This window comes from Rhinolophus ferrumequinum, chromosome 11, assembly GCF_004115265.2.
Source record: "Rhinolophus ferrumequinum isolate MPI-CBG mRhiFer1 chromosome 11, mRhiFer1_v1.p, whole genome shotgun sequence".
Classification (NCBI taxonomy): Eukaryota; Metazoa; Chordata; class Mammalia; order Chiroptera; family Rhinolophidae; genus Rhinolophus; species Rhinolophus ferrumequinum.
Genome location: NC_046294.1, coordinates 61,393,657 through 61,419,870, shown reverse-complemented (window position 1 = coordinate 61,419,870; position 26,214 = coordinate 61,393,657). Strand labels below are relative to the sequence as shown.

The 26,214-nt window shown below is 35.6% G+C and overlaps 1 protein-coding gene across 5 annotated transcripts in view; it reads left to right on the top strand.

The window, feature by feature from the left end:
- Nucleotides 1-26,214, top strand: part of NOX4 (NADPH oxidase 4) — a 148,605-nt gene that overhangs the window by 101,703 nt on the left and 20,688 nt on the right. For all 5 annotated transcript variants that reach the window (XM_033121545.1, XM_033121542.1, XM_033121544.1 and 2 more), the window contains exons 14-15: nt 19,452-19,571; nt 21,149-21,257. In XM_033121545.1, coding sequence (XP_032977436.1) covers nt 19,452-19,571; nt 21,149-21,257 — 229 coding nt within the window. The remainder of the gene's footprint in view (nt 1-19,451; nt 19,572-21,148; nt 21,258-26,214) is intronic.

Genomic DNA, 26,214 nt, shown 5'->3' with positions numbered 1-26,214 from the left:
TCTCCTGCAATATAATTTCTCAGGTTCTTCACAGCTGGATCAGAGGAAAAAGACTTGTTTCCAAGTACAACCAGCTGTGGCTGGGAGCTATTGCAGAACACAAACCATAAGCTGTTGGCATCAATGTCTGGTCATGTTTCTTTTTGCTGGATGCTATATCAACAGGGACAGATATTTTGTGGGTGATCCCTCATCAGGTTTCTGGTTTCTATCCTTTAAATACAAGGATTCATTTGTATTGTAATAAGTGGTTTTCAAATAACCACGTGTTAGATACGATTTTAGAAATTTCTATGTATTCCTCTTTGCTATCTTGATAATTATGAGAAGTGAATTTAACATAGACATCATATGGCAATCCTTTGTCAGTACCTAATCCTTGGAGTAGTTATTCTTTTTGGTATCTGTGGATTAAAAGAATAAAAGTCATCCATTGATGCCATACATATCATATCATGGCACTTAAGAGCATGGGCTGTGGCGCAGACTGCCTCACCAGCTGTCTTTGTGACCTGGGCAGCCTTACCATCTATGCCTCGGTTCCGCCGGTGTGAAAGGGAGAGATCATAATACTTAACCAGCTACACATGTTATAAAGATTAAATAAATTAAACAAAAATATTGAGAATCGAGCCTAACAATAGTAATGCTCCATTCTAGCTGCAAGTTTTATTTATTATTATTCCTTTAAAATTGCGTATAAAATTCATTAGATTTGCATGTTTCCAAACACCGTAGGAAAATAGATTATTGATTGATTTTGGAGGATAGTTCTTATATCAGGATACTTTTACTCAACCTGCCCTTATTAATACTCGCCCTTATTAATACTCAGGGAAGTGCTAGTTATTCAATATTTCTAAATTATTGCCAGATGCTCTTGAGAGGCACTGTTTTGGGGATCACTTAATATCTTTCTGAGCTTCAGTTTTCCTAACTATCACATGAAAGCATGCTAATTCAGCCCTGGGTCTGAATAATATTTATACCAAAACCCTGGATTAAATATAATTAGTTTATTTAAGTTACAAAATATTAAGCATTTGCATCTTTCCAATGCCCATTTAATGTCGAGTTTGGCAGTAGAATTTTAGGAGGTTCTAGTGGAACAGAGAAAGGATAGCAGAATTCTATTTGTGCTGTGCCTAGGGAATGTTGAGCTGGTCAAGGAAAAAAGAAAACTCTGGGCATGTAAACAATGCCCATGTGAAAATTGTTGGGGTTGGAGAAGAGAGAGTTGTTGTAAAGGCCAGTCAATAAATATGAGTGGGCAGAGATTTGCGTATGTCTAGACCTAATTGAAACCAAGTTTGGATTCTTTGTGGTTTTAAATATTCTCATTTATAGTCACTCTCAAATTTATTTATTAATTGTTGAAGATAACTGAAAGTCAAGGAATTTTTAATTTTGTGACACGACAATTTTGAAAGTTAAAAATTTAATGAAACCCTTAGAATTTGTTGCTTTTATTCAAAGAGTATACCATACCTATTTACATTGAGATTTTTCCCCCCTCACTTTTCTGGTTGTTTTAGTGACTCGTTGAATATAGACTTTATTAGTGAAAGATATGTTTTACGAGCTAATACATGAGTTAAGAAGCAACTTATTTGTTCTATATTATGTAGTGCACAGAGTGATATTTACAAAGCACGATGTAGCTGACCTTTAAGTGAAGCTCACTCTACCCTGGTTAATGTAGACTGGTTAATGGACTGTGGTAGTTTGGATTGGGAGTGGTTTCTCTAGTCAGCATAGTGTCTCTATAATCTTCAGTATCTTGTTATCAAGGAATACCAAATAGATAATGAAAAGTGGAAAAGAGTATTTAAAAAGAGAAGAATACCCATGAAGAACTGATTGGTTCTTGAAATGTGTGTGTGTATGTGTATACATGTGTGTTTTAAGGGAAAGTCATTTAAGAAAAACATGTTACTTGCATCGGTACTGGGAAACATTGTTCTAAAACATAATAAAGTTCATTAATCACATTCTTACATTAATGAACTCACACTTGAGCCATTGCCAAATCCAGGCACATCCCATTTTCATAAGGATATAATTTAGGATATTGTGTCATGAAAATTCTCAAAAGCATGAATAGGCGTGACTATTATTAGGAAGAGACAGATGAGTGAAAAGAAGAAAATGAATGTATACTTAATATAAAATGAATGTTGATTCATACGGATAGATTAGAGGAAAGAAATAGAGATAATGAAACCGAAGCTTTGTTGCCCATTTCTTAGCTGCTGTCATTGTTATTAACTTTGAAGGATTTAGGGTTAAAATGTATTTATACTAGAGGGTAGCTATAACCCTATCATAAATGCACCTTGGAGACGTAAAATGGTTGAGAAGATTTGGCGTAATTTTCCTTACAAATGACTTGCAATCATTTTGGCAATCAGGCCATCAAAACATGATGCAGTGGCTGTGGGAAGTTTAACCATAATATGTATAAAAATATTGAGAAATAGGGATAAAATGTTGCATATCTCTATTTGGTTCTCAGAAAGATCAAATTCTCTGGAATGCTTAATGTCAGAACAGTTTAGAGAGAGGAATATTAAGACAAATTCAGAGCTGTTCCTGTTTGACTTGGTTTGACACCAAGGAACAACCTTGGTTGTTTGGGCTAAAAAAGCAATGTCTCGCTGCTTAAAATTGGCTTCGAATGGTGATGACGTTGAGTGACATATTTAAAGTGCAAAGCCTCAGATGACTTTTCCAGATTTCATCCATTCTCTAGCCTATCTTCCTTTTTTATTCCCAAGGAATGCTTTGAATTCTTCTTCTAAAGAACCCTCCTCTTCAGTAATTTTTGTTCAGTCTGCATATTGGCAATATATTTGTCACCTGAGCTAAATTATTCTCATTCATAATGATAATAATGAAACAGCATCACTTAATGAACCCTTTCTACATGCCAGGAATTGTGTTATGTGCTTTATACTCGTATACATAATGTCCTTTAATCCCTATCATTCCTCTATGAGTTAGGTAATACTATTTCCCTAATTTTACACATTATACAACTGGGGTTTAAAAGCGTTAAAGGCCTTACCCAAAGTCACATGGCAGCGCTGGCTCCTGTTTGGCCCCCAAATTATACTTAATTGTTCTATAGTGCCTCTCATTCATCTATCTGTCCATTTTTTTCATTCATCCATTCTTCAAATATTTTTTGAACAACCCCTGAGCACCTGAAGCAGTCACAGTTACTGAGAAAACAAAAATGATAAGGGCATAGATAATGGCTTTAAGGAACCTGCAGTCCAGCGGGGGAATCAGAGCTTAATGGCGAAATTAATTATAGCAATGTTGTAAGAACTACACAATTATGGAGCAACGCAGTAAATTCCATGGGAGAAGAGTAAAGAAAGTTTCCTGTCCAGACAATTCATGTAAAGTTGAATTTTCCCCTCAAATAAAACCTTGACAAGTGCTATGTATGAAGCCAGATAAAGAGGGTTTTTAGATGGAGTTAAGAGCGTAACGGCATGTGGAGCCATGGGAGTCGTGGTTCATTGTGAGGTCACCTCCATATAATCTGGCTAAAAAACTCTGTGTGTGTGTGTGTGTGTGTGTGTGCGCGTGCGCACGTGCATGTGCACAAAGGGTAGGGGGTAATGAGAAATGAGTGCAGAGACCACTCCATGAAGAACCTGGATTGCCATTAAAGGAGCTTGAACTTTGTTTTGGAGATAATGGAAGTCCATGAAGAATTTTATGCAAAGAGGCAAAATAATTAGATTTGCATTTTCATAGGCTAGTCATGGAGCCAGAGAGAGGCAAGCGCCACATGGGCCAGCACACTAGCTCGCTGGTGATTTCATATTCAGGAGAGAAGAAATAAAGGACCGATACTGCGGTAACAGTAGTAGGAAAAGCAGATAGATGTCTGAGGATATTAGGTGACACTATCAACAAGGTGATGACTATTGGACAAGAGTGAGAGGAAGGGGGAATGGGATGAAATGGGGGGGGAGATAGAGTTCAAGGAAGGAGTTCAGGCTTTTTCAGTTGATTTACATCCTAGTTTACTGGCCCCAAGACTGATGACAAGTGTCACATCTCTCTGAGCATCTCTTTCTCTCTCTCTCTAGTTCAAGTGGAGGTCATAATAATACTATGGGAAAAGCTCCCTGTTTCTTATTTACTCTCACACACAATACTTCTGACACCAGATATGTGTGGGTTTTCCCCAACACTAACCAATTCTTCGATACCAGCTGAATGTCCTGCAATTCAATTCAATTCTGACACTACCCAGAGTTAACGCAGACCCCACAGGTTAAGGGCTCCGTCCCACGAGACTGTCCCTCACTTCAATGCCAATCACAAGTAGTAGGTCCCCAGTTATCCACAATTTCTGTCTGACTTGGCTGCAAATCAGAGTTTCCTACAACTTCCTCCTTGACTTCTCTCATCTGATAGAACAGCTCACAGAACTCAGGGAAACACGAATTTTTACCAATTTGCTATATAATAAAGGATATGATAAAGGATACAGATAAAAAGCCAGAAGAGCTACATAGGATAAGATCTAGAAGGGCCTTGAGTGCAGGAGTTTCTGTCCCCAGTGAGTTGGGGTGTAACACCCCCTGGTATGTAGGTATGTTCACCAATCTGGAAACTCTCTGAAGCCCATACAGTGGGAGCTTCAGCATATAGGCGTGACTGATTATTAACTTCATTTCCAGTCCCTCTCCTCTCCAGAAAATAGGGGGTGGAACTAAAAGTTCCAAGTTTCTAAGCCTGGCTTGGTCTTTCTGGTGACCAGACACATCCAGGACCCCACTATGAGTCACCTTATTAGAACCAAAGACATTCCCATCATTCACGAAATTTCAAGAGATTTAGGAACTCTGTGTCAGATGCTTCTATCACTCAGGAAATTACAAAGGTCTTGAGAGCTCTGTGTCAGAAACCAGGGTCAAAAACTGAATACCGGAACAAAAGATTCTCCTAGCACCCCTATGTATAAGGGTTTTAGGAGCTCTGTGTTAGGAACCAGAGGCAGAGACCAATGCATATATTTCTTATTATTTCACAAGTACCTTTGCTCTAAAGTTTTGAAGAATGCACAGTGCCTGACATATGTAATTCTACCTCATAAGGCTTTGTGGTTACTAAATAAAATGATGTAAAGTACCTGGCCTTCGCAAATGTGAATTCTCATCACCATCCTCATTCTCAGCTCTGTTCTACCTTTTCTCAAAGCGATGGCTTATGTCAGGGCAAAGGTTCTACCACGTGGTCTGCTTCAGTTTCTTACTCCAGCCTAGATCCTGTCAGAGGGACCTTGCTGTTCTGCTTGACAGAGATGGCTGTGGGCGATGGGATCTGTTTAGAGAGTGATTAATTAGGAAGGAGCTCTTTTTATTGTGTGTCTGCTCGTGAGTGGGGCACGGCTGTTCTAGTGCAGTTTCCATTATCACAGCCATACATAACCTTTCTTACAGTATGCGTGATATTTTAGGATTGCCCTTCATTAAAGGATTACTGTCTCTCATCTTCTCGTTCCTAAGCTTAGGTTTTCTTTTGTATAGTAGGTGATATTCCAATACCTGGCTGGCAAGAGATCCAAAAGAGTTGATGTTCTGACTAGAGTGTGGAATGCAGTAATGAGGATTCCCAGTTCTTTCGATATTTGTAAATCTAGGCAAGCAAAATGTCTGAATGAAGCTGGTCTCAGTAGGAAGTAGGTGCCAGCCCCTGGGCTGAGATTCACCGTTAAAAACCCTGCCATCAGGGCTGCAAAAGCAAGGTGAAACACACACACACACACACACACACACACACACACACACTCCTACAAAAACTGAGGCACTGCTGAAATTGCAAAGACTCTGGCTCAGACACGTGATAAGTCAAGAAACTATTAGTGCAAGGCTAATGGACAGGCAATAAAGATGCCTTAGTGTTGAGAGAATAACTCATTCTGAACACAAATGAGAACTGGTTCAAGGATAAGGCCAACATGAGCCTATAGCTACAAGGTCAGGCAGCTAAAATCTCAAAACAAGCTGAGGAAGTAAACACTTTCTAGGGGACAAGTTAAGCACGTGTGATGCTCCATCTAGTGCCTTGAGAGCTATTTACTTTCCTTGTGCTGCCTGTCCTGCATTTTCTGCTGTTATATCTTCTCAAACATCCGTTGTTTCTAGTTTTTTGGTATTTTTGTTTGTCTGTTTGTTTTGACCCCGAGATCATCTATCAGTTGAGAGAGAAAGTGGCCTGATGTTCTTCCTTTGTTAAAAATCTTAAAATCCCATTTTAGTATCCTTGGATAGAAACCACCTCCTTTTTGCCTAAGGTGATTTATAGCTCCTCAACAATATTCGTAGCTCTAGAAGAGTGAGACGTTATTAGAGTTAAATGATGATTTCAGAAACAATTTATGAACTTGATAGCTTAAACGAATATTAAAACAGCGGTTAAAAGCCAGTCTTATACTAAATTTTTCAATTCCTAATGGTTATGGCAGTATAATTTTTATAACATACCTGTTGTAATGGGAATTCCTCAGCAAAGACTTTTGCTTCCCAATTTAATTAATGGCTTCTTTCTGTAAGAAACAAACAATCAAAGTGGCTTTTCAAACAATGTGGCTTTTATTTATGCATGAGATTGCTTCAGGTAATAATCACACAGTAATTACAGAGACTTCTTAGCTCTCTACTGGTGAACTTCTTTCCTTACATTGTTCCTAAAATCCAAACAATATGCACTACCTCCCACCTCCCGCCACATCTTAACTCAAGTGATACAGGCCTATCCTGACCATCATATTTAAAATCACCGTGTGCAGCAGTTCACCCCTTACCCTCCTTGCCCACTCTACCCAAAACAGCAGGGTCACATGGGACAGTGTTAGGAACACAGATTCTCAGACTGTACCCCAGACTGAACTGGCTCAGAAAATCTGGGGGTGGGGCCCAGCACTCTGTGCTTTAACGAGCCCTCCAGGAAATTCTGATGGACACTACCCTTTGAGGACCATTTGAGAAGGATAGAAAAATGTTAAAGACTGTTTCAGGCTTTTGACTCCCTCTCCCTTCTTGTTTTTAGTGATATGATTATCTTCTGGGAATGGAATGGTTTAAAACTGCCATGCCATCCTGTCCATGAGAACAGTTAGTCAGGTTCATCTTCTCCCCAAGGAGAAGGAAGAGTCATTGTGAAGGATGGCCCCAAACCCTTCCAGTCTGCAAAGCAGGATTTTCCAGGAGTTCCCTGGCACAATGCATCCTATACAGCCTTTTTTTTTTTTTTTGCCTCGTGTATTATCCCTAACCAAAATAATGTATAATTGACTGTAATGATTAATACGTGAGCATTAAGGAAATGAACTTTGGAGTCAGACTCACAAGGAATTTAGTAATAGTCTTTTCCCTTAATAGATGGGTGGCCTTGAGAAGATTACTTACCATATTTTAGTGTTAGTTCTCGCTTCAATCAAAGGAAGATTATATCTTCCTGTGAACGTTGGTGTGTGGATTAGGAGTGAAGGTGTATATAGAACATTTAGTATAGGCCCTGGATTAAATTAAATGTTCAGTAAAGAGTTTTTATTGTTATTGTACCTCATTTTAAGTTTTGGAGGTAAGAGTCTCATATGTTTTTTGATTTTTTTTAATTAGATTTTTTTAAATCATAACTAATCAGATAAAGATAAGAGAGGCAAATAATTTTTTCAAGAAACGTACATTTGCATCAGCATTAGATGGATATATTGCAACACTTTATTATTAATAATATCTAACATTTATCAAATGTTTACTAGGTCCAGGTACTGTGTTGAAAGCTTATCAGGTGTATTAGCATTTAGCTCCATAAAACAGAAATGTAGCTAAAAATAATGGGCCTTATTCTACTTGTAGAACAAAAATGCCAAGATAAGTGGGCTGGTATTGGTTCCGTGTCAGCATATTATATCTGAGGTGTCTGCAGCTCCCTTCCCCTTTCCCTCTCATTAAAAGTCATTGCAAGATGACTCCTTTAGCTTTGCCATCGTATCCTCATTCTACAAGAAGGAAGAAGAGCAAAGGGCATAAAAGTCTTCAAACACAGACTCTGTTTGAAGAAACTTCTCAGAATCCCAACTCAAAACTTCTACTTACATCTAATTAGCCTAAACTGTGTCTTATGGGCGCCACCATTTGTAAGACACGGAGGGAAATGCAGGGTTTTTTTTCTTTCTTTTTTTCTTTTTTCTTAAGCAGATACATTAACACCCTCCCCGCCCCCGCAAACTGGTAATGAAAAGGGGAAAATAGGTAAAGGGTAGACAACCAGTGGTTCTTTCCTTGTCTGAATTATTTTATTTAATCCTTTCAATAACCAGTGAGATATATATTGCTTATATCACCTTTTATTTATCAAGGATGTAATTAAGGTATAAAGTGATATATAACTTTCTTGGAGTCATGCCGCTACTAGCTGGTGAAGCCATGATTTAAACTGGTTTTGAGAAGCTACACGCTAATTTACTATAGGTTGGTGCAAAAGTAATTGTGGTTTTTGCAATTATTTTTAACCTTTTAAACCGCAATTACTTTTGCATCAACCTAATATATTATTATGTATTAAAAACCATGTTTTATTCATCTTTGTTAAATTGCCCTTAATCACTCTTTTAAGTTATTCTTTTCTCCTACTTGGGTTTTTAAAAGGCTTATCCTTACCGTTCACATTTCTGTACTGAGAGTAACTGCTGTGAAAGTTTTGAGAAAGTTTTACCCTGCTGTGAGCATCTCCCCATAGTGAATGAGGTCTCAACTGTATTGTGTCTAAATTAAAGTGAAAGGCCAATGAAAGTCTTGAGCATATTTCATTCTTTCAACAAATATTTATTTAGTGCCTATTGGAGGCCAGCAATGGAGATGACAACTGGGTTAAACTATTTTAGTATAACGTCCCAGTTTTCTTGGGTTTTGAGTTAGTAGTGAAACCCAAGGAGGAAACCTGGTGATGCCTAGATAGTATTTGTAGCTGTACTTATAAAAATATGTTGTTTTCTTATAGTATTTTATTATTTGCAAGGCACTTAGTATTTTGTCTGTTACATTCTTTTATTCCAGGAGTTTTACTTATTAATTATACAATTTTCCTCTCGTTTATTAACAATTACTAATCAATTGATTAGTAAGCATAGAAGTTAGAATGACAGAAACTTACAGAAATAGAGTGATTAGTTCATTCGGTCGGAAAAATATTGCAGTTGGTAAATATTGTCACAACTGAAATTCAACATTTTGGGGTTTTATTATTCCAGAATCATCTAGGGAAGATAAAAATAACGTCAGAGCAACAAGAGGCAGAACATTGAAATCCATATATTCACAGAATATAGTAATAGTACTTTTACTTCCCAAATGCTGTATAACTTTATAGGTTGAGATTTTGCTGATAGTATCCTGAATTCTTCCTTTTTGGATTGTATTTTTAAATATAGTTCTGTGTCATTGTCTTGACTTTGTTTTATTTTCAGAGTCTATCTATCTATTTGTATAGATAGATATAGATAGATAGTCAGATAGATAGATAGATAGTCAGATAGATATGACATTCCTTGCCTATCTTCCATTTCAACCACTTTTTGTTTTCTGTTGGTATTTAGTGATCATTTTTGTGCAATAGTTATTCTTTGTCTCCTAGTAATGTTGAAGGCATGGATTGTTTGTGATGTTATTTGCATTCTTTATTGATTATACAATTTTGAGAAAGATTCACATTCAGGTAGCAGACATTGCTCTTGAAATCACAAAAATCATCACTTTTTATAACGTCTTAAAAAAGATAATATTCACAGAATACAAGATAAAAGCGGAAGGAAAATCCCACTTTATTACTGACATTAACAGAGTTCTCTGGAAAAGTGCACTAGAGCAGTGCTTCTCAGACTTTAATATGTGTATGGATCACTGAAGATATTAGTAAAACACAGAGTCCGATTCAGTCAGTTTGAGGTCGGGCCTAAGATTCAGTCTTTCTAACAAGTTCTCAGGTAAAATTGATGCTGTTGGTCCAAGAATGGCATTTTGAATAGGAACATGCCACATCATATTGGTCAAAACCTAATGAAGGGCATTTTATTCCTTTCAAGGTCAAGTTTTACTACAGCTGTCACCAGGGAAGAGAAGTGCTCAGCATGCTAAGTGTTAAACAGGAGCGTAAAATAAAGAATCCTCTCTCCTCATAGTCACCTATCTTTGATTACAAAGGAAAATCTGAAAGCATACCCAGCAGAATTATCAATAATTAGTAACAGTATATCTACAGCAATGCTTTCTTCCTTAGTTTTATCAGAAATCAAAGTAACTATAATTATTATGTGTCAGTTGGAACTTCCCTCCTTTGTCTTTAACTTTTAACTTTTTTTCATCCTTATGTTTTAGATGAATCTCTTGAAAAGACTATTGCTTTATTCTATTTTTCTTATTCTAGTCTGCCAGTCTTTACATTTGAACTGAAGATTTTAGCTCATTTACATTGAATTACATTCTACAACATTATTTTGTACTGTTTATTTGTCCTACTTTTTCTGTTTCTTCCTTTATCCCCCCACTCGCTTTTTTTTGCTGTGAAGATAAGATGCATAAGAATGATAGAAGCCATGGTCTATTTCTTAGTTAAGCTGAGCTCTCTAAACTAATGGAAAAGACATGTCAAAACAAAATATATTGCAAAGAAATTCGAGCTTTGAAAGTTTGTGCAAGCTAAGATTAGCCAGCAATTAAGATAAAAACCTGCTATTACCTTGCTTTCAGCAGGAGAAAAAGTGGCCATGTAGAAGAAGGACTAGAGCTAGGAAAAAGATGGAATGACTTGTTTGAAAAAAAAAATAGTAAAATAACTGAACCTAAAGACATATAATAAGCCACAGAAAATAAAAGGATTTATTGCCATCTAAATAAACAATAGTTTAAGTTAAATACAATTTATAAAATAGCACTTTTTGTTGGAAAGGCTGATGGAAGTGCAGAAGTCTATAGATCTAAACTTAATCTTAAAGAGTGTTTATTTTAACTGGATATATTCCCAATAAAAGCTTCCACAGATAATTTTATTTTAGTAAGGGTTGCAGCTGTGTTTAAATGTATGTTGGAGTGGGGTGTGAAATTTGGCTAGATGTTACACTTGAAAATTCACTAGGGGGTGGTTAGTTTATAATTTATAGTTAACTACTTACTGTTTGAACGGTTTGAAGAGGTTGGTAACTTTTCTTTTATATTAGTTGAAGTATTGCATATTAATAAAAGTTTCACGTTGCATGTTAGCAGATCAAACCTGCATTAGCCAGCCTACATTAGCCAGCATAAAAAACAAAATCAAAAGGAAAAAAAATTTTCTCCTTAGTTTTAATTTTCTATAGGAACTAAGTCCAATAGTGGGGATCCATCTGAAACATGTGTGTGTGTATTTAAGAGTGAAAAATAAACATAATATCACATACTAGATGCTCAGTAATAATCTTGCCAGTATAGAAAACATAAAAATATCTCCTAACACACACACACACACACAAATAATTTTTAATGCTTGTTTGAGATGGTAGGACATGAGGAAAATTGCTTAGATTCATAAACTATAAGAAATTTCCTATCTAGTTGAGTAAGTGGAGTGTTTGAGCTTATATTTGCTTTTAACAATGTATGTATTTATTTCCATATTGGAGCTGTTTTATTTTATTTTATTTTATTTTTTTAATTGGGAAATATTGGGGAACAGTGTGTTTTTCCAGGACCCATCAGCTCCAAGTCAAGCTGTTGTTTTCAATCTAGTTGTGGAGGGTGCAGCTCACTGGCCCATGTGGGAATTGAACCAACGACCTTGGTGTTATGATCACTGTGCTCCAACCACTGACGCAACCGGCCATCCTCCTAGAGCTGATTTTAATTGGCCGTATTTGTGGTGGACAGAGATAAGGCCTGGACTGGGAGGAGAGTTGGCGAGCAGATCAAAGACCCCTGCAAATGGCCTAAACCCCTTAAGTAAAACATCATCACTGGATAAAGCAGAGATTAAACAGTGTGCTCTGCAGAAGGAGATTGGAGGGATAATTGACATATTTTGTCCTTGGCTCTGAGAAAAATTTAAAACAAAAAAATCTCCCCTGATATTTAGTATCCACAAGCTCCATCTCACTTGGATTTGAACAGTTAATTCATAATATGTATATAGCCCAATAAACCCAGAGACAAAATGTAGTTTCAAGTGATTTTAGATTTATGGCATTCTCCTGTTGCCTGGAAGGAAAAAATGAAAATCCTCTTTTGGGGGATAACATTTTAATCTGCAAAGGATTCCTATACATAAGGCACCAAGGAATATGAGCTCATATTTTTTAAAATGAGGAGAAAAGCACCACGAGCACATGTTAGTAGAAATCATATTCAAAAAGTATAAAACAGATGTTTACTATCTCCAAAGAAACAAAACAGAACTTTAAAATAATAATTGAGACACAAGGGACAATCAAATTTCTCAAGGCACTTTTGAAAAAAGGCCGAAAGAACTAAATATCATAAATTTAGCAGAATAACACAATCATAGAGAGAATAAATGAATTGTCAAATAGAACTGAAATAATTATACAGAATGCAGCACAGGGAGAGACAAAGATGGAAAATATGAAAGAAATGTTAAGAGAGATGGTGGATGGAGTGAAAAGTTCTTGGGCTTCTTTACATTAGAGATACAAAAGGAAGGAAGGGAAAAAGAGAGTGTGTGTAGGAGATGTAATATTTGAAGACATAATAGCTCAAATCCAAGGTTACCAATACATCCCAAGCAACATAATAAACATACCCGTAAATTCACCATGGGAAACAGCATTGTTTATTTATAGAAAACTGAAAACAGAGACCAACACTTAATGTAAAAGTAGTCAAGAAAAGAAAGGGAAGAGGAAGAAATAAGAAAAAGTGGGACAAACAAACATTAAGAGATGATACTGGAGTAGGTAATTCAACATAACTAAATTCTACGGTTCAAAGGAAAAGCCTGTCAGACTCGAATACGAAAATAAAATAGAGCAACCAGCTGTTTTCAAGAAATTCATACAAAGCATAGAGATACAGAAAAGCTGAAAGTTAAAGAAGGTGAAGAATATAGCAGAGCAATTCTAACCAAAGAAAAATTGTTTCAGATAAAATAGACTTTAAGGGAAAAATATTTATAAGCGTAAAGAGAGTTGCTAATTACAGATAAAAGTTTCAATTGAACATCTCTCTGATTGAAAGAATTAGAACAGACTCCTGATTGGGGAAGACAGTTTGGGTTTGTTTGGTTTATACACAGAAATGGAGTTCATTCTGATGATACACATATGCCACTTAGGAGGTATGTGGCCTTGAGCAAATATTTAAATTTCTAGAACCTAAGCTTTCAAATCAATCAAGTGGAATAACACCATCTAACTCTCATTTAATAATTAGAAATGATTAAAGCACGCAGCACTGTGCCAATCTCATAACTCTATTGTTGGCAGGATAGGCAAGGGAAAGGCTGATGGTGATGAGGCATATACATTTATTTGGGTCAGAAATATAATCCTGGGGATTAGTTTAAAGATAGCTGTTTCCTATAGAAACCGCACTGTCCCAAAGGCTTGTTATAGTCTGAAACTTTATTAAAACAACATCTCCTTTGATGTCAACTCAGTCAGACTATGTGGAGGAATACCCCTTTTTGCTATATTTTGCTGGTATAGATTGGTCTGCGATCAAATCAGAAATTTATATAGATGTGTTTTTTTAAGATTGTTCAGTGTTGTTATTCACTTACTGGCTATTCAGAAAAAAAATATTTAGCTCATTTTTTATGCTGTTCTCTCTTCGCCTACTCTTTCATTGGATGTGGCTAATAATCACAAGATCTTTTATGTCTTATATTAGCACATATATAGTCTTTGTTTGCTCTTTAAAAATATATCTGTGAGTCAAGTCTCTTCTAAAGTAAAATTTAATTCCTAAAAAACTTGTGTTTATCCAAATATGTCATTAAAGGAAAGTTTTCTGGTCACAGAGAAGTTAGGGAGAAAGAATTTCGGAATTGTAACAACAAAGGTAACTTCCACCCTCACCCTTGATGGACTCTCCATAATAAAAGTGGTTTTGTTTGTTTGTTTGTTTGTTTTAGTTGTAAGAGCATGGCTATAAAACCTAAACACCACTGAACAAATACAACATTTGACCCCACCTCGCTTTTGCTGAGAATGTTAGTTTCCTCTTCTGTCCCTGCAAAGACTATCATTAGCAAAGTGTCTGTATACATTCTTTTCACTTTTATCACCTACACGACAAGGCTGCTCAAACAAAGCAGCTGTGCAGCAACAGTGCTTTTCTTTTCCTCTTTCTGTGCAAGCAAAGTTAGTTTCTGATAATTGTCCCATATAACCAGTGGCTGTCATAAAAGCACATCTTACTTCTGGACAGAAACATGTATTTAGATCTGTGACTGAGATGCATAACCTAACAGGTTCTCTTCAAGGACTGGACGGTGGTCTATCTTTCCTTCTGGTTTACTCTTCCTCAAACCCTGTTCCTTACTCCAGACCAATATTCCATCCAGGAGGTGTGGAACTTCAGACTTGTCACGGCACCTCTTATGGCATCAGATTTCTCATTTGTTAAATGGATAATAATACTGTACTTACCTCATAAAGTGTTAAGATTATGACAGATATGTCACAAGTACAAAGCATTGTGTATATGAAATATGGATATATGATACTGAAATTACTTTTCAAATTGTGCCTTATTTTATACTTGTGTGTGTTTTCCATCCTAGTCACTTTCCTCTTTATAACCTATTTGAGTACATACATTGCAATTATTCATCTCTGTTATTTTCTTTTTCCTTTCTCTCTCTCTCTCTCTCTCTCTCTCTCTCTCTCTCTCTCTCTCTCTCTCTCTCTCTCTCTCTCTCCTTTCTGTCTTTCCTGCAGCAGGTGCTAGTGCGCCTTACTCATAGTAAACCTTCCATAATTATATATTGAATTAAATAAATGCTCTCCTCCCCCATTTATTTATAGGTAAAGTCATCCATTGTGAAACCTCACAAGGGAAGTAGTCTGTTAAAGAGGAATACCTTTTCTTTTTCTTGATTCTAGTTCTCCATTTCCTAAATTGTTCTCTGTTCTCTAAAATCGTAACAGATATTTCATAGAGAAATGGAATTTGGGGTGAAATATGTTTTACAGACTATCGTGTATCCCCTGCTTGGGATGATTAAGGCACTTTGGCATGTTAAGTTCCTGGAGAAGTTTTGAATTAAAGATATTTTAAAACAAACAAATAAAACTTATTTAACACATTTCCCAAATTTATTTAACCATAAAATACTCCCCCCCCCCTTATATTATTGTTCCATGAAATCCCTTTGGGAAATACTGGTATACTTAATATCTATATTTTAATTAACAAAGATGTTTTCTTAAAATAGTTTTATAAATTCTGACTAGTTCTCTCCTGAGATTGTCTAAATAAGTTCTATTTTAATTTATTATGGTATCAATGTGTTTTGTGGATGTGATTGGAAGTGTTTGGAAATAAGATTTCAAGGAGTGTTGGTTATACTTTTATCTTTTAATATTGAATTAATCATTGAATTAATTTGTAATTGATGGAGTTGTCTATGTGAAAAGGAGATCTAATATAAGTGGTGAATCAAGTGATCAATGTTACTTATTAAAACAATTAAATCCATTGATATTTAATGGTTTCTACTTTCAAGGGAAAAACTTTTCAAAATTTCAAAAAATGTTTATATATTTCTGAATGGGCCAGGGAAGAGGATTCCTCCTTTTCTTGGAATTCTTTTATGTTCACAATTCTTCTTAAAGGAACTTTTAGTCATCAGTTGAATTTGAAAAATACTGGAGGTGCCAAAAAATGTATACACATGACTTGTATTCATCTTTTGTTATTGGTATATATTAAGTATTACAATTTTAATACAGTTTTTTCCTTTCTTAAAATGTGTATACATTTTTTTGGCACCCTTTGCATGTCAGGTTGATCTCGCTTCCACTATGTTGTTGCAAGACTTTGAATAGTTGCCTCTTGTTTCTGTAATCTTGTCACATATATAATGATAATAGTATAATAATATAGCATTGTTTTACAGACCAGGTCCTAAAATAGGGAGAAAAGTCACAGCTCATAAATCAAAGGCAATGGGTTATACACATTAATCAAGTTAAATATGTAAAAAATGATTTAAGTAGTTTCTCTTTCTGCCTCCCTCAAAACCCCAGGTATTGCCAAGTAATCAATTTCAAGTAATTTCCTTCTTTATCCTCCTCTCAAAAAATCAAAATTTTGTTTCACTTTGTGCAAGAAGCATTTCCAATGAAAAAACAGCTGATTCTCTTAAGGTTCTTGAAACCACATTCCCATCTACATTTTCCCCCTCATACTGAACTTAGTCCATCGCTGTATTTCTGCTCCTGGACTTCTCAGGTGGTCTGACAGTAGACTGTAGGTGCTCACTGATGCCATTTAACAGAAAGTATTTCTGATACTTGTGGCCCTCTACAGCTCTTAGCAGGCTTTTTCTGTGTATCTGATCTGATTGTTCCTTTTCGAGATGTAGGAAATCAGATAGAGAGGACAAGTAACTTGCTGATGATCCCACCCCTAGCACATGACTAGAACCCCGAGTTCTTGTCTTCTTGTTCAAAGTTAGACTGGAACACCAAAGAGTAGTTGTATGGGGTCTAGAGAGGGTGTGGGCATGTGGGCGTGTGGGTGTGTGGTTTGGAAAGCAGACAAGTAGGACAAATCTATTTGAAAAGCTACTTATTGTACCTCAAGGAACGATAATCAAAGTTTAAATGCTTAAGGATAGTATTCTAAACATAGCAGGAATTCAGAAAATACTGATAGATGAGATACTCACAATATGCTTAATTCTTATTACATCTATTTCACTCACACTTTACAGCTTCTTCACTCAACAAACCAAAAAAAAAAAGAAGATATTTGAATGTTAATGATACAATATATTAGATTCTTGATAGAAATCTCAAAATATCAGTTGCTCAAAAACCACATGTGTGAATTAATTCTACCACTTCTTGCCATGTCAGCAAATTTAGAACATAAACATTAAGCAACAAAATTGAGATTAAAAATAAGCACTTCCAATTGCAAAAACAGGGTTATCATAAATCTCTACAACTATTTTAGAATCCCCTAGACTTAGGGCAATCTTCTCTTAATTAGACATTCATTCATTCAACAAATGCTTCTCTGCATCTGCAATGCACCAGTATTCAAAGTGTCTGGGATACAGAAGTGATAGGAAAAGTCCCTGACCATATGATTCTGTGATTCTAGTGGGAAAGGGACTAGCCCAGAAATAAAGATATAAAAAGATGTATGATATAATGCCACATAATGATAAATGCTTTTAAAAATAGGTAAAGCATAATAATTATTGAAGCTGGATGATTTGGTACATAAAAGTTCATTATACTGTTCCATTTACTTTTGTATATGCTTGACATTTTGCATAGGCAGTTTAAAAAGAGTCAGAGAAGGCCTCTTTGTGCATGTGCCATTTAAACAGAGACCTAAATGAAATGAAGAAGTAAGATGTAAAAGCATCTGGGAGAAGAATCTTTCTAGCAGAAGTAACAGAAAGTGCAAATAAACAACGCATTCTTGCCTTAAGTATATATGCACACCAGCTAACCCTTCTCAGGAATTCTCAACTCAGTTTCTCCATTCAATCTCCGGATAATTGTGTTTATGGATTTTTCTTTGTCAGGACTGAGGCTCTGTTTGGACCATTCCATGCCAGTTTCTTTTCATTAACAAAATATTCTGGCACCTATCTAAGAAGGTACTCTTCAGGTGCTGGAGATGATGGCAATGCACAATAAACAAAAAATCTCTGTCCTCGTAGAGAGCTTCTCTTTGATGTGATTATCTAAACACATCCTTCATTAGCATATCCTTATTGAGTATCTTCTATGTGCAAAGTTCTGGAAATAGAAAAATATATCCACTGTCCCCAGCAATTCTGGTGCTGCCCACTTCTTTACTCATGCCTGTTTGCAAAAAGGAAAAACAGACACAAGGCCATTTTATTTTGACTAGCAAAAGGATAAGAGAGTCTGGGAAGTGTAGTGTTTTGGCTGGGTACTTTGCTTCCCTGAATAAAATTAATGCTTTGTTCCTAAGAAAGAATGGGAGAATTGTAGGAACAAACAAAACAGAAATAGACTCAGAGATTTAGGGACCCAAAAAAACAAACAAACAAACAAAACCCCCCAAAAAAACCCCAAAAAGCTGAGGGTTGCTAGGTGAAATGGGAATGGGAGAGAAGATAAAGGGGTTAGAAAGTCCAAATTAGTAATCACAGTATAGCCACAGGGATATGAAATACAGTTTGGGGAATATAATCAATAATGTTGTAAAGATTTTGTAAAGGGTCAGATGGGCACTTGTCTTATTTATGAGACCACTTCCTAGATGATGTAGATGTCTAACCACTGCACTGTACACCTGAAGCTGAATAATATAATATGGAATGTCAACTATAATTGAATATATATATATATATATATATATATATATATATATATATAGTCACAGGATATGGAATACAGCATAAGGAATAGAGTCAATGGAATTGTAACAGCTATATACGATGTCACAGAGGTAGTAGATTGGGAGGGGGTTGTCATTTCGTGAGGGGTATAAATGTCTAACTATTACAGTGATTTGTACACCTGAAACTAATAAAGTAAATAAACAAATAAAGTTTTACCTTTCGGGGGAAGAAAAAAGAAAGAATGGGAGGATGGATATTGAGTGAGCAATTAGCAAGTTTTATTGTAGTTAAGAAGGATTTCATACACAAACACACATTCGAATCTATCAAGTAGAGTAATTAGAGATTCCTTTGAGCTGGCTCTCCAGCTGTTGCTATGCTAATAAAAAAAACCTAACTAGGGCAAAGAGGAAAAACTGTATTAGTTTCTGTTCTTTCATCCTATTGCTTTTCTGTTCACCTAGCAGATGTTTTGGTAAATAGTTCTGCTACTGAGTTTGCCGTTAAAGAGAACACTATTGAATATAGACACCGTAAAGTAGTTGGTATTTCAATTTAGTCACATATAGTAATTTAATATGACCAGACCTTTAACTTGTCCGTAGCTGTCTGTCACAGTCCTATATACATTCTTCTATATGTTTAATTAATGCTTCCCTCAAAAAGGCATGCTTAGAAGCACATGTACTATTTCAATATTAACAGTTCATAGCTAACATTTCTTGTTCCTTTAGGCTTATGACTATGAGAAACAATGAGGTAAGACCTGAACTATCACAAAGCCTAGAAATTGGATTCAGCGTGTTTGCTACATCTTATAGAAAATTAATTTAACTTATTTTCATCTTTTCCTCCATTGTCTACCTTCTCCACAGGCTATACATTGATGGTCCATTTGGAAGTCCATTTGAGGAATCATTGAACTATGAGGTTAGCCTCTGCGTGGCCGGAGGCATTGGAGTAACTCCATTTGCTTCAATACTCAACACGCTGCTGTATGTCATTTTGATCCTTTTTCTTAGTCCAAATAGATAACTGTAAATATTTGAGACATCTGTCTTTTAGTATGAAGTACATCCTTACAGAATCCTTCTACTTGCTGTTCAAGGAACTCCATTTACTGGTTGATGAGGGAATAATTCGGTGATACTCAATAGTATATGGTCTTTGGCTTTCGGCGTGCTCTCTTGTGAAATATGTCAGTATCACAATTGTGCATTCCTCTGCCCTTACCCTCTTTTAAAGTCATTCCACCAGCCTTTATTTCTCTACTTCCTCATCAGTGGTAAGTGGTACTACGTGTCCGTTCAGTCAGCAAGATTTTTTGAGCATCTATGGGCCAATCCATCTTATAGGTACTGGCAATACAGTAATAAATGAAATTGAGTCCCTGCCCTTAAAAAGCTTACATTCAAATAGGGCAGGTAAAAACAAACCAGTGAGAAATTCATAAATAACATTATTTCCCAAAATATTAGAACTACGATGAAGAGAAATTAATGGGGTATAGAAAGAAAATAACTAGGGTTATTGCAGAAGTATAATCAGGGAAAGCTTGTCTGAGGAAATGACAAAATGAGCCCATCATTCCTTGGTCTATTACTCAGAAAATTTATTACAGACTAAAGGATAAAAATTTCAGAGGTAAGATTGTTTAACTAGGAAATACATTTTCAATTGTTTTAGTTCTAGGATTTTTAGCAAATTCAATTGATTAGTATTATCATGAAAACACAAACAAAATGACAGTATGAAATTATTCTTAAATCTATTCCATTCACTTTTTAAGAAGACACAATTTGCATTAAAAGTCTATTTAGTGGAGTACCAAAAAAGAAATAAGTTGAAGCTATATGTTTGAATGATATTTTATTTCAGTTTCAAATACTTGATATAAATTTGGGGCTTTTTGTGGTTCTTAGAAAAATAACCATATTCCAAGCCAGAAATCATTTGTTTTTGAAAACATATTGCAAGTTATTTGGACACCTAAAGTTAAGAAAATGAAAGAATATTTTCTTAACCTCAAGCCTACTTCCTAATTATAAATAGGAATCCAGACTTGGAATCATGAGTTATTGGAATGCATTACACAGTGGGTGGTTGTGAAATTTCCTTCTTTAATGATATTAAGAAGGGAATAAACAACCAATTTCTGGAATGTTTTTGGTTCACTTTGCCTGGAAGCCTGGGGAATGCTGAAGACGACTGGAACCTCCACCGAATGATAGAATTCCCTGAAAATAGAGAACTTTTTTCTGAGATGCAGGGTTGATATTATTCTGATCCAAGAATAGTACCTTCACCGGATATGAGTGATATGCATATAATATTCACAAGTATAAACACTGAAATTCATGGAATATATCATGGCCTTTAGTCAGCATATTGCATTTTATATTCATTTGGGAGTTATAGTAAGTGCTATATCAGATGCTTGAATGTAAATGACTGGTTTTTCTATTGGTTGCTTACTAATGAAAAGGAAATTTACAAAGAGACCTGGATTCTTAACTATTTTTTTTTTTTTTTTTGCTTTCCTAATCACTGTCATGTTATGTCAATTTTAAAGGGATGACTGGAAACCATACAAGCTTAGAAGACTGTATTTTATTTGGGTGTGCAGAGACATTCAATCCTTCCGTTGGTTTGCAGACTTACTCTGTGTGTTGCATAACAAGGTAAAATTAGGTTTGTTTTTACTTTTGCAATTTTTAAATTAAAAAATATAGTTATTTTATTTCATATTTCTGAAGTAATAAATTCTTGCTATAGCATTACCAGAAAATATGCAGATAAGTAGTAAGGAGGAAAAATATCCCCAACTTCAAAAAAAACAGAGGTAACATTTGTTAATTTGTGCATATCTTTTCAGATATCGAAATCTGTGATTATACATATATATCTATGATGTGTCTTAACATAGAAATGCTGATTTATATGTTCTAACAGAATATTTTAACATAAAAATGTACTGGCAAATGTCTGGTAATATGTACATATATATGTGTATGATGTATGCAAATATACAAGGTCTGGCAATTAAGTTCGCAAACTTGTTGCAATGATGTTGCTAACCATTTTTGATATCAGAGGGATTATTCAACTGGACAAACAGTTAACCAAGTTTACTATTTCAAAGTGCTGAAAAGACTGTGTGAAAAAAGTTAGACGACCTGAACTTTTCGCCAACAATTCATGGCTCTTGCATCACGACAATGCACCAACTCACACAGCACTGTCTGTGAGGGAGTTTTTAGCCAGTAAACAAATAACTATTTTGGAGCACACTACCTAGACACCTGATCTGGCCCCCGATGACTTCTTTCTTTACCTGAAGAGAAAGGAAATATTGAAAGGAAGACATTTTGATGACATGCAGGACATCAAGGGTAATAGTACGACAGCTCTGATGGCCATTCCAGAAAAAGAGTTCCAAAATTGTTTAGAAGGGTGGACTAGGTGCTGGCATCAGTGCATTGCTTCCAAAGGGGATTACTTGGAAGGTGACCATAGAGATATTCAGCAATGAGGTATGTAGCACTTTTTCTAGGATGAGTTTGCAAACTTAATTTTTCGACCTTAATTGCATATAGGGTAATGAGGGAAGACAGAAGGAAACATCAGCATACAAGTGCTACTACACTTTCCATCTTTTGTTCTAATAACTCTTATTTCTTTAATATTCCAAATGGACCATCACCAGACTTTTGACACAATATGCAAAATTTCAAAAATCCCAAATTCAAAGTTTTTTTAAATGTATATTGTATATTTTTAAAAGGAATTCTTTATCCTACATGTAACCTGTAGATGTCTATTAATATATCTATCTTTATTTTTTTCAAGTTATATAAGTAATATACATATCATCTTTGGTGCAAATTTTTCGAATACTTCAAATAAAGCAAAATCCTCCTTACTACTTTCTCCATCCAATCTGTGTAATGAGAGGTAACTCATGAGTGTTCTATAAATTCTAGCATACTATTTGTATTGTTCTGAATTTTTTTTTTAAACTTATTACTTTGTCTTTAACTTTTTGTAATAGTACATATAGAGTTATCTCGTTCTTTTTACTGTGATAGAGTATTTCGTAGTATGGATGTATATCTAGTTTATTTCACCATTCCCTAATGATGAACATTTACTTTTTTATTACAAAAAATACTGCAATAAATATCATATATTCCTTTTTGTGCAGATATTCACTCATTCATTGAGTCATTCTATCACTTATCAAATATTCTCATAAAATATTTACTAACTTCCCACTATGAATTAGAAGCTGTTCTAGGACATGAAGGTACATTGGAGAACCAAATAAAAACAAGTCTCTGACCTCAGGTGATTTGCATTCTAAGTGGGGAAGATAGACAGCAAACCAGTGAATAAATAGGATGTCTGATTCTGATTAGGACAAAGAAGAAAAGGAAAGTGGGGTAAAGCGACAAAGATTAAACAATAGAAGGCATATTAATTTATATTGTGTATTAGGGAATGCCCACCAAACAAAATGGTATTTGAGCAGAGACCTAAGTGAAGTGAACGAACAGATTAGGCAGATGTCTTGGGGGATATATTTTAAGGCAGAAAGACCCAACTTTACAGGCGAATGCTCTGATGCAATTGCATGCTTGGTAGACTGGAGACTGGAGACTGGAGGAAGATGAAAGAGAGTTGTGTGGGCAAAGCAGAGTCAGCAAGGGGAAAAATAGTAGGAAAATCAATCAGAAGGGTGGTGCATGTGCTTTTCTGGGGAAGAAGCAGATTACAGGCCTTTGGATTTTATGCAACAAGAGATGGGTTCTGGGAATATACCCAAAAGAATTGAAAGCAGTGACTTGAACAGATATTTGTACACCAATGTTCATAACAGCATTATTCACAATAGCCAAAAGATGGAAATAATCCATATGTCTACTGATGAATGATGAATGGATAAAGAAAATGTGACATATACATACAATGGAATATTATTCAGACTGAAAAAGAATGAAATTCTGAGACATGCTACAACACGGATGAATCTTGAAACACTATTCTAAGTGAATTAATCCAGACAAAAAAGACAAATATTATCTGATTCTATTTATATGAGGTACCTGGAGTAGTCTGTTTCATACAGTGCTGATTGACAGGTGCTGGGAGAGAGGGCAAATAGGGAATTATTGTTTACTAGATACAGAGTTTCAGTTTGGGAAGAAGAAAAGTTCTGGAGATGGATGGTGATGAGGGTTACACAACAATACAAATGTAATTAATGCCATTGAACTATACTCTCAAAAATGGTGAAAATGGTAAGTTTATATTATGTATATTTTACCATGATAAGAAACAAGTATGATTCCTGGGACCATCAGGGACCTGCTGGATGAGGAGTGGGAAAAAAGCAGAGAAGCCATTGAAAGGATCTGAGCAAAACGGATCTGACTGTTGATCATCTTGGGAGTGTGAGTGCAAATATCAAGCCCTGGAGATACTGAAGCTTCTAGAGGAACAGAGCCGATGAGTGATGGCCAACAAAGGAGATTGCTCAGAGTGGCGAGTGAGGTTGTACCAAAACCAAGAGGGAGTTCTGTCCTTGAGGCTAAGGAGGAAAACCTTTCAAGAAAAGCAGAATCACCACTCTCAGATTTATGAGTCTTTTTTCTCAGCTGATACCGGGAGACAGGACTTTCTGAGTTGGAGGCTGTGAATGAAGTTAAATTTTTAATATATACTGACGAAACAGTACAAAAGAGACTAAAACAATTTACATTTGCACCAAAGAATATAAGAGAAATGTATTCCAAAACATTATATTAGCAATCTTTTAAATTTCTACAAATCTTTTACACAGTGAGATCTCATTATATTTTCCCCTGAATGCTGGTGAGATTGAATCTTGGTTCCTATAATTATTGACCACTTGTGTTATTTCCAGAATTTTCTAATTCTACTTTTGCCTGTTTTTCTAATTTTTAAAAATCATTCTTGAGTTGACATATAGGGACTTTTTTTTTTTTTTTTTTAATGAAAGGCTATAATTGGATCCAAGATGTGCAAAGGCACATTTGAATGATAAATGCTTTATAAAGTAAGGAGCAGGGAAGGAGAAAAATAAAGGAAAGAAAAGAATGAAAGTGGCTGGACTTTCAAAATAATTAAATCTGAAGATTTAAATTTTCTTTGCTTTCCAACTTTTTTGATGGATGTGCTTTAACCTCAGGATTTCATGGGATAAATAATACAAAAGCTTAAAACTACTGTAAACAACGTGTTGATGTTCTTCTATACATACCTCTACATACTTGTTTGGATTTTTCATAGCAGCAGAATGAACGCTGGTCCTTCAATTGTGCCTCTGAGGATGATGTTAAAAAGAAACGGCTTTTATTATTTTTCTGTGTTTTCATCTGTGTTACGAGAAAGAGAGAGAGAGAAAAAGAAACCAGTAGTAATAAGCATAGTGACTTTACATACAATCTGCGAGGATAGATGAAAGTATTTTTGAAAACCAAATTAAAATATAGTCTTTTAATCTTCTTGCAACTGTGAGTTCTTTCACTTCATTCTAGAATGCCTAGAACAGATATATCTAGCTGCCTTCACCACTCCGCCTTGGTGTCAGACTACCTGAAATGATTACAAAAGTGTCACGTTAGGTGGATCTTGCTTGGCCAGATTGTCCAACCTGGTGAGTTAAGTAAACATTGCAAGGCCAGGTATGAAGAGATCTGGTACCACTCGGCAATAACTACATGACTTGCTTCAAGTCACTTCACCTCTGTAGGACACATTGGAAAAATCAAAAAGAGGGACCAGGGCTACATGAGGCATTTGGAGTCTGTCACTTACAGTGGAACAGTGGCTCTACTTAAAACTTAACCTCTGTAACCTCTATAAACCCTATTTACATTTTCAATTTGTAAATGAGGCTAACAGCACTTGCAGTCCGCTGTGAGATTTAGCTTTGACGTCTAAATGATCTCTCATATTGAACATATTTAACAAATGATTGCTATCATTCCTCTTAGTGATCTGTAAAATTCCTTTGAGGACTGACATCCTGATGTTTGTCAGTTGTGAGAAAAATAAGGAAGACTGATAGGCAGAAGAAATAAAAATGAAAAACAGAATTTTTGTGCAAGATCCTACAGTCTTAATCTATTTGTAAGATCGGGTTGATCCATATATTTGTTTTTTCACTGCTCCCTGGACGTGGAGAAAATTGTTTATGTAGTAGATATTATTCCTTGTCTTCAGCGAGGGATAAGTTAAAAGGGAGACATTGGAATCATTAAGAACGTTATTTAAATCTGTATTGTTCTCTCTGGGGGGTATGGGCACCAAAGGCCAGTTATGGGTGCAGGAGTCATTGCTCTGACGTTAGAGTAGCATCCTGGCAGACATTTAAGGCAAGAATCAGCACACGCCACTTGTCTGTGAGCTGCTGTTCATTGCTGGTCCCTACCTGGGAATTCCTCAGTTTCTTCCCAATTAACATCCCTAAGCCCTGATCCAATTCAGAAAGGGCCTCCAAATGAGTTGAGCATTTGGTTATAACTTGAGGCAGCTAGTTGATGTGATATAATTAATGATTATATCTTAAGAATACTATGGGTGTTGAGAACCATCCCTCATAATTTTGAAAGG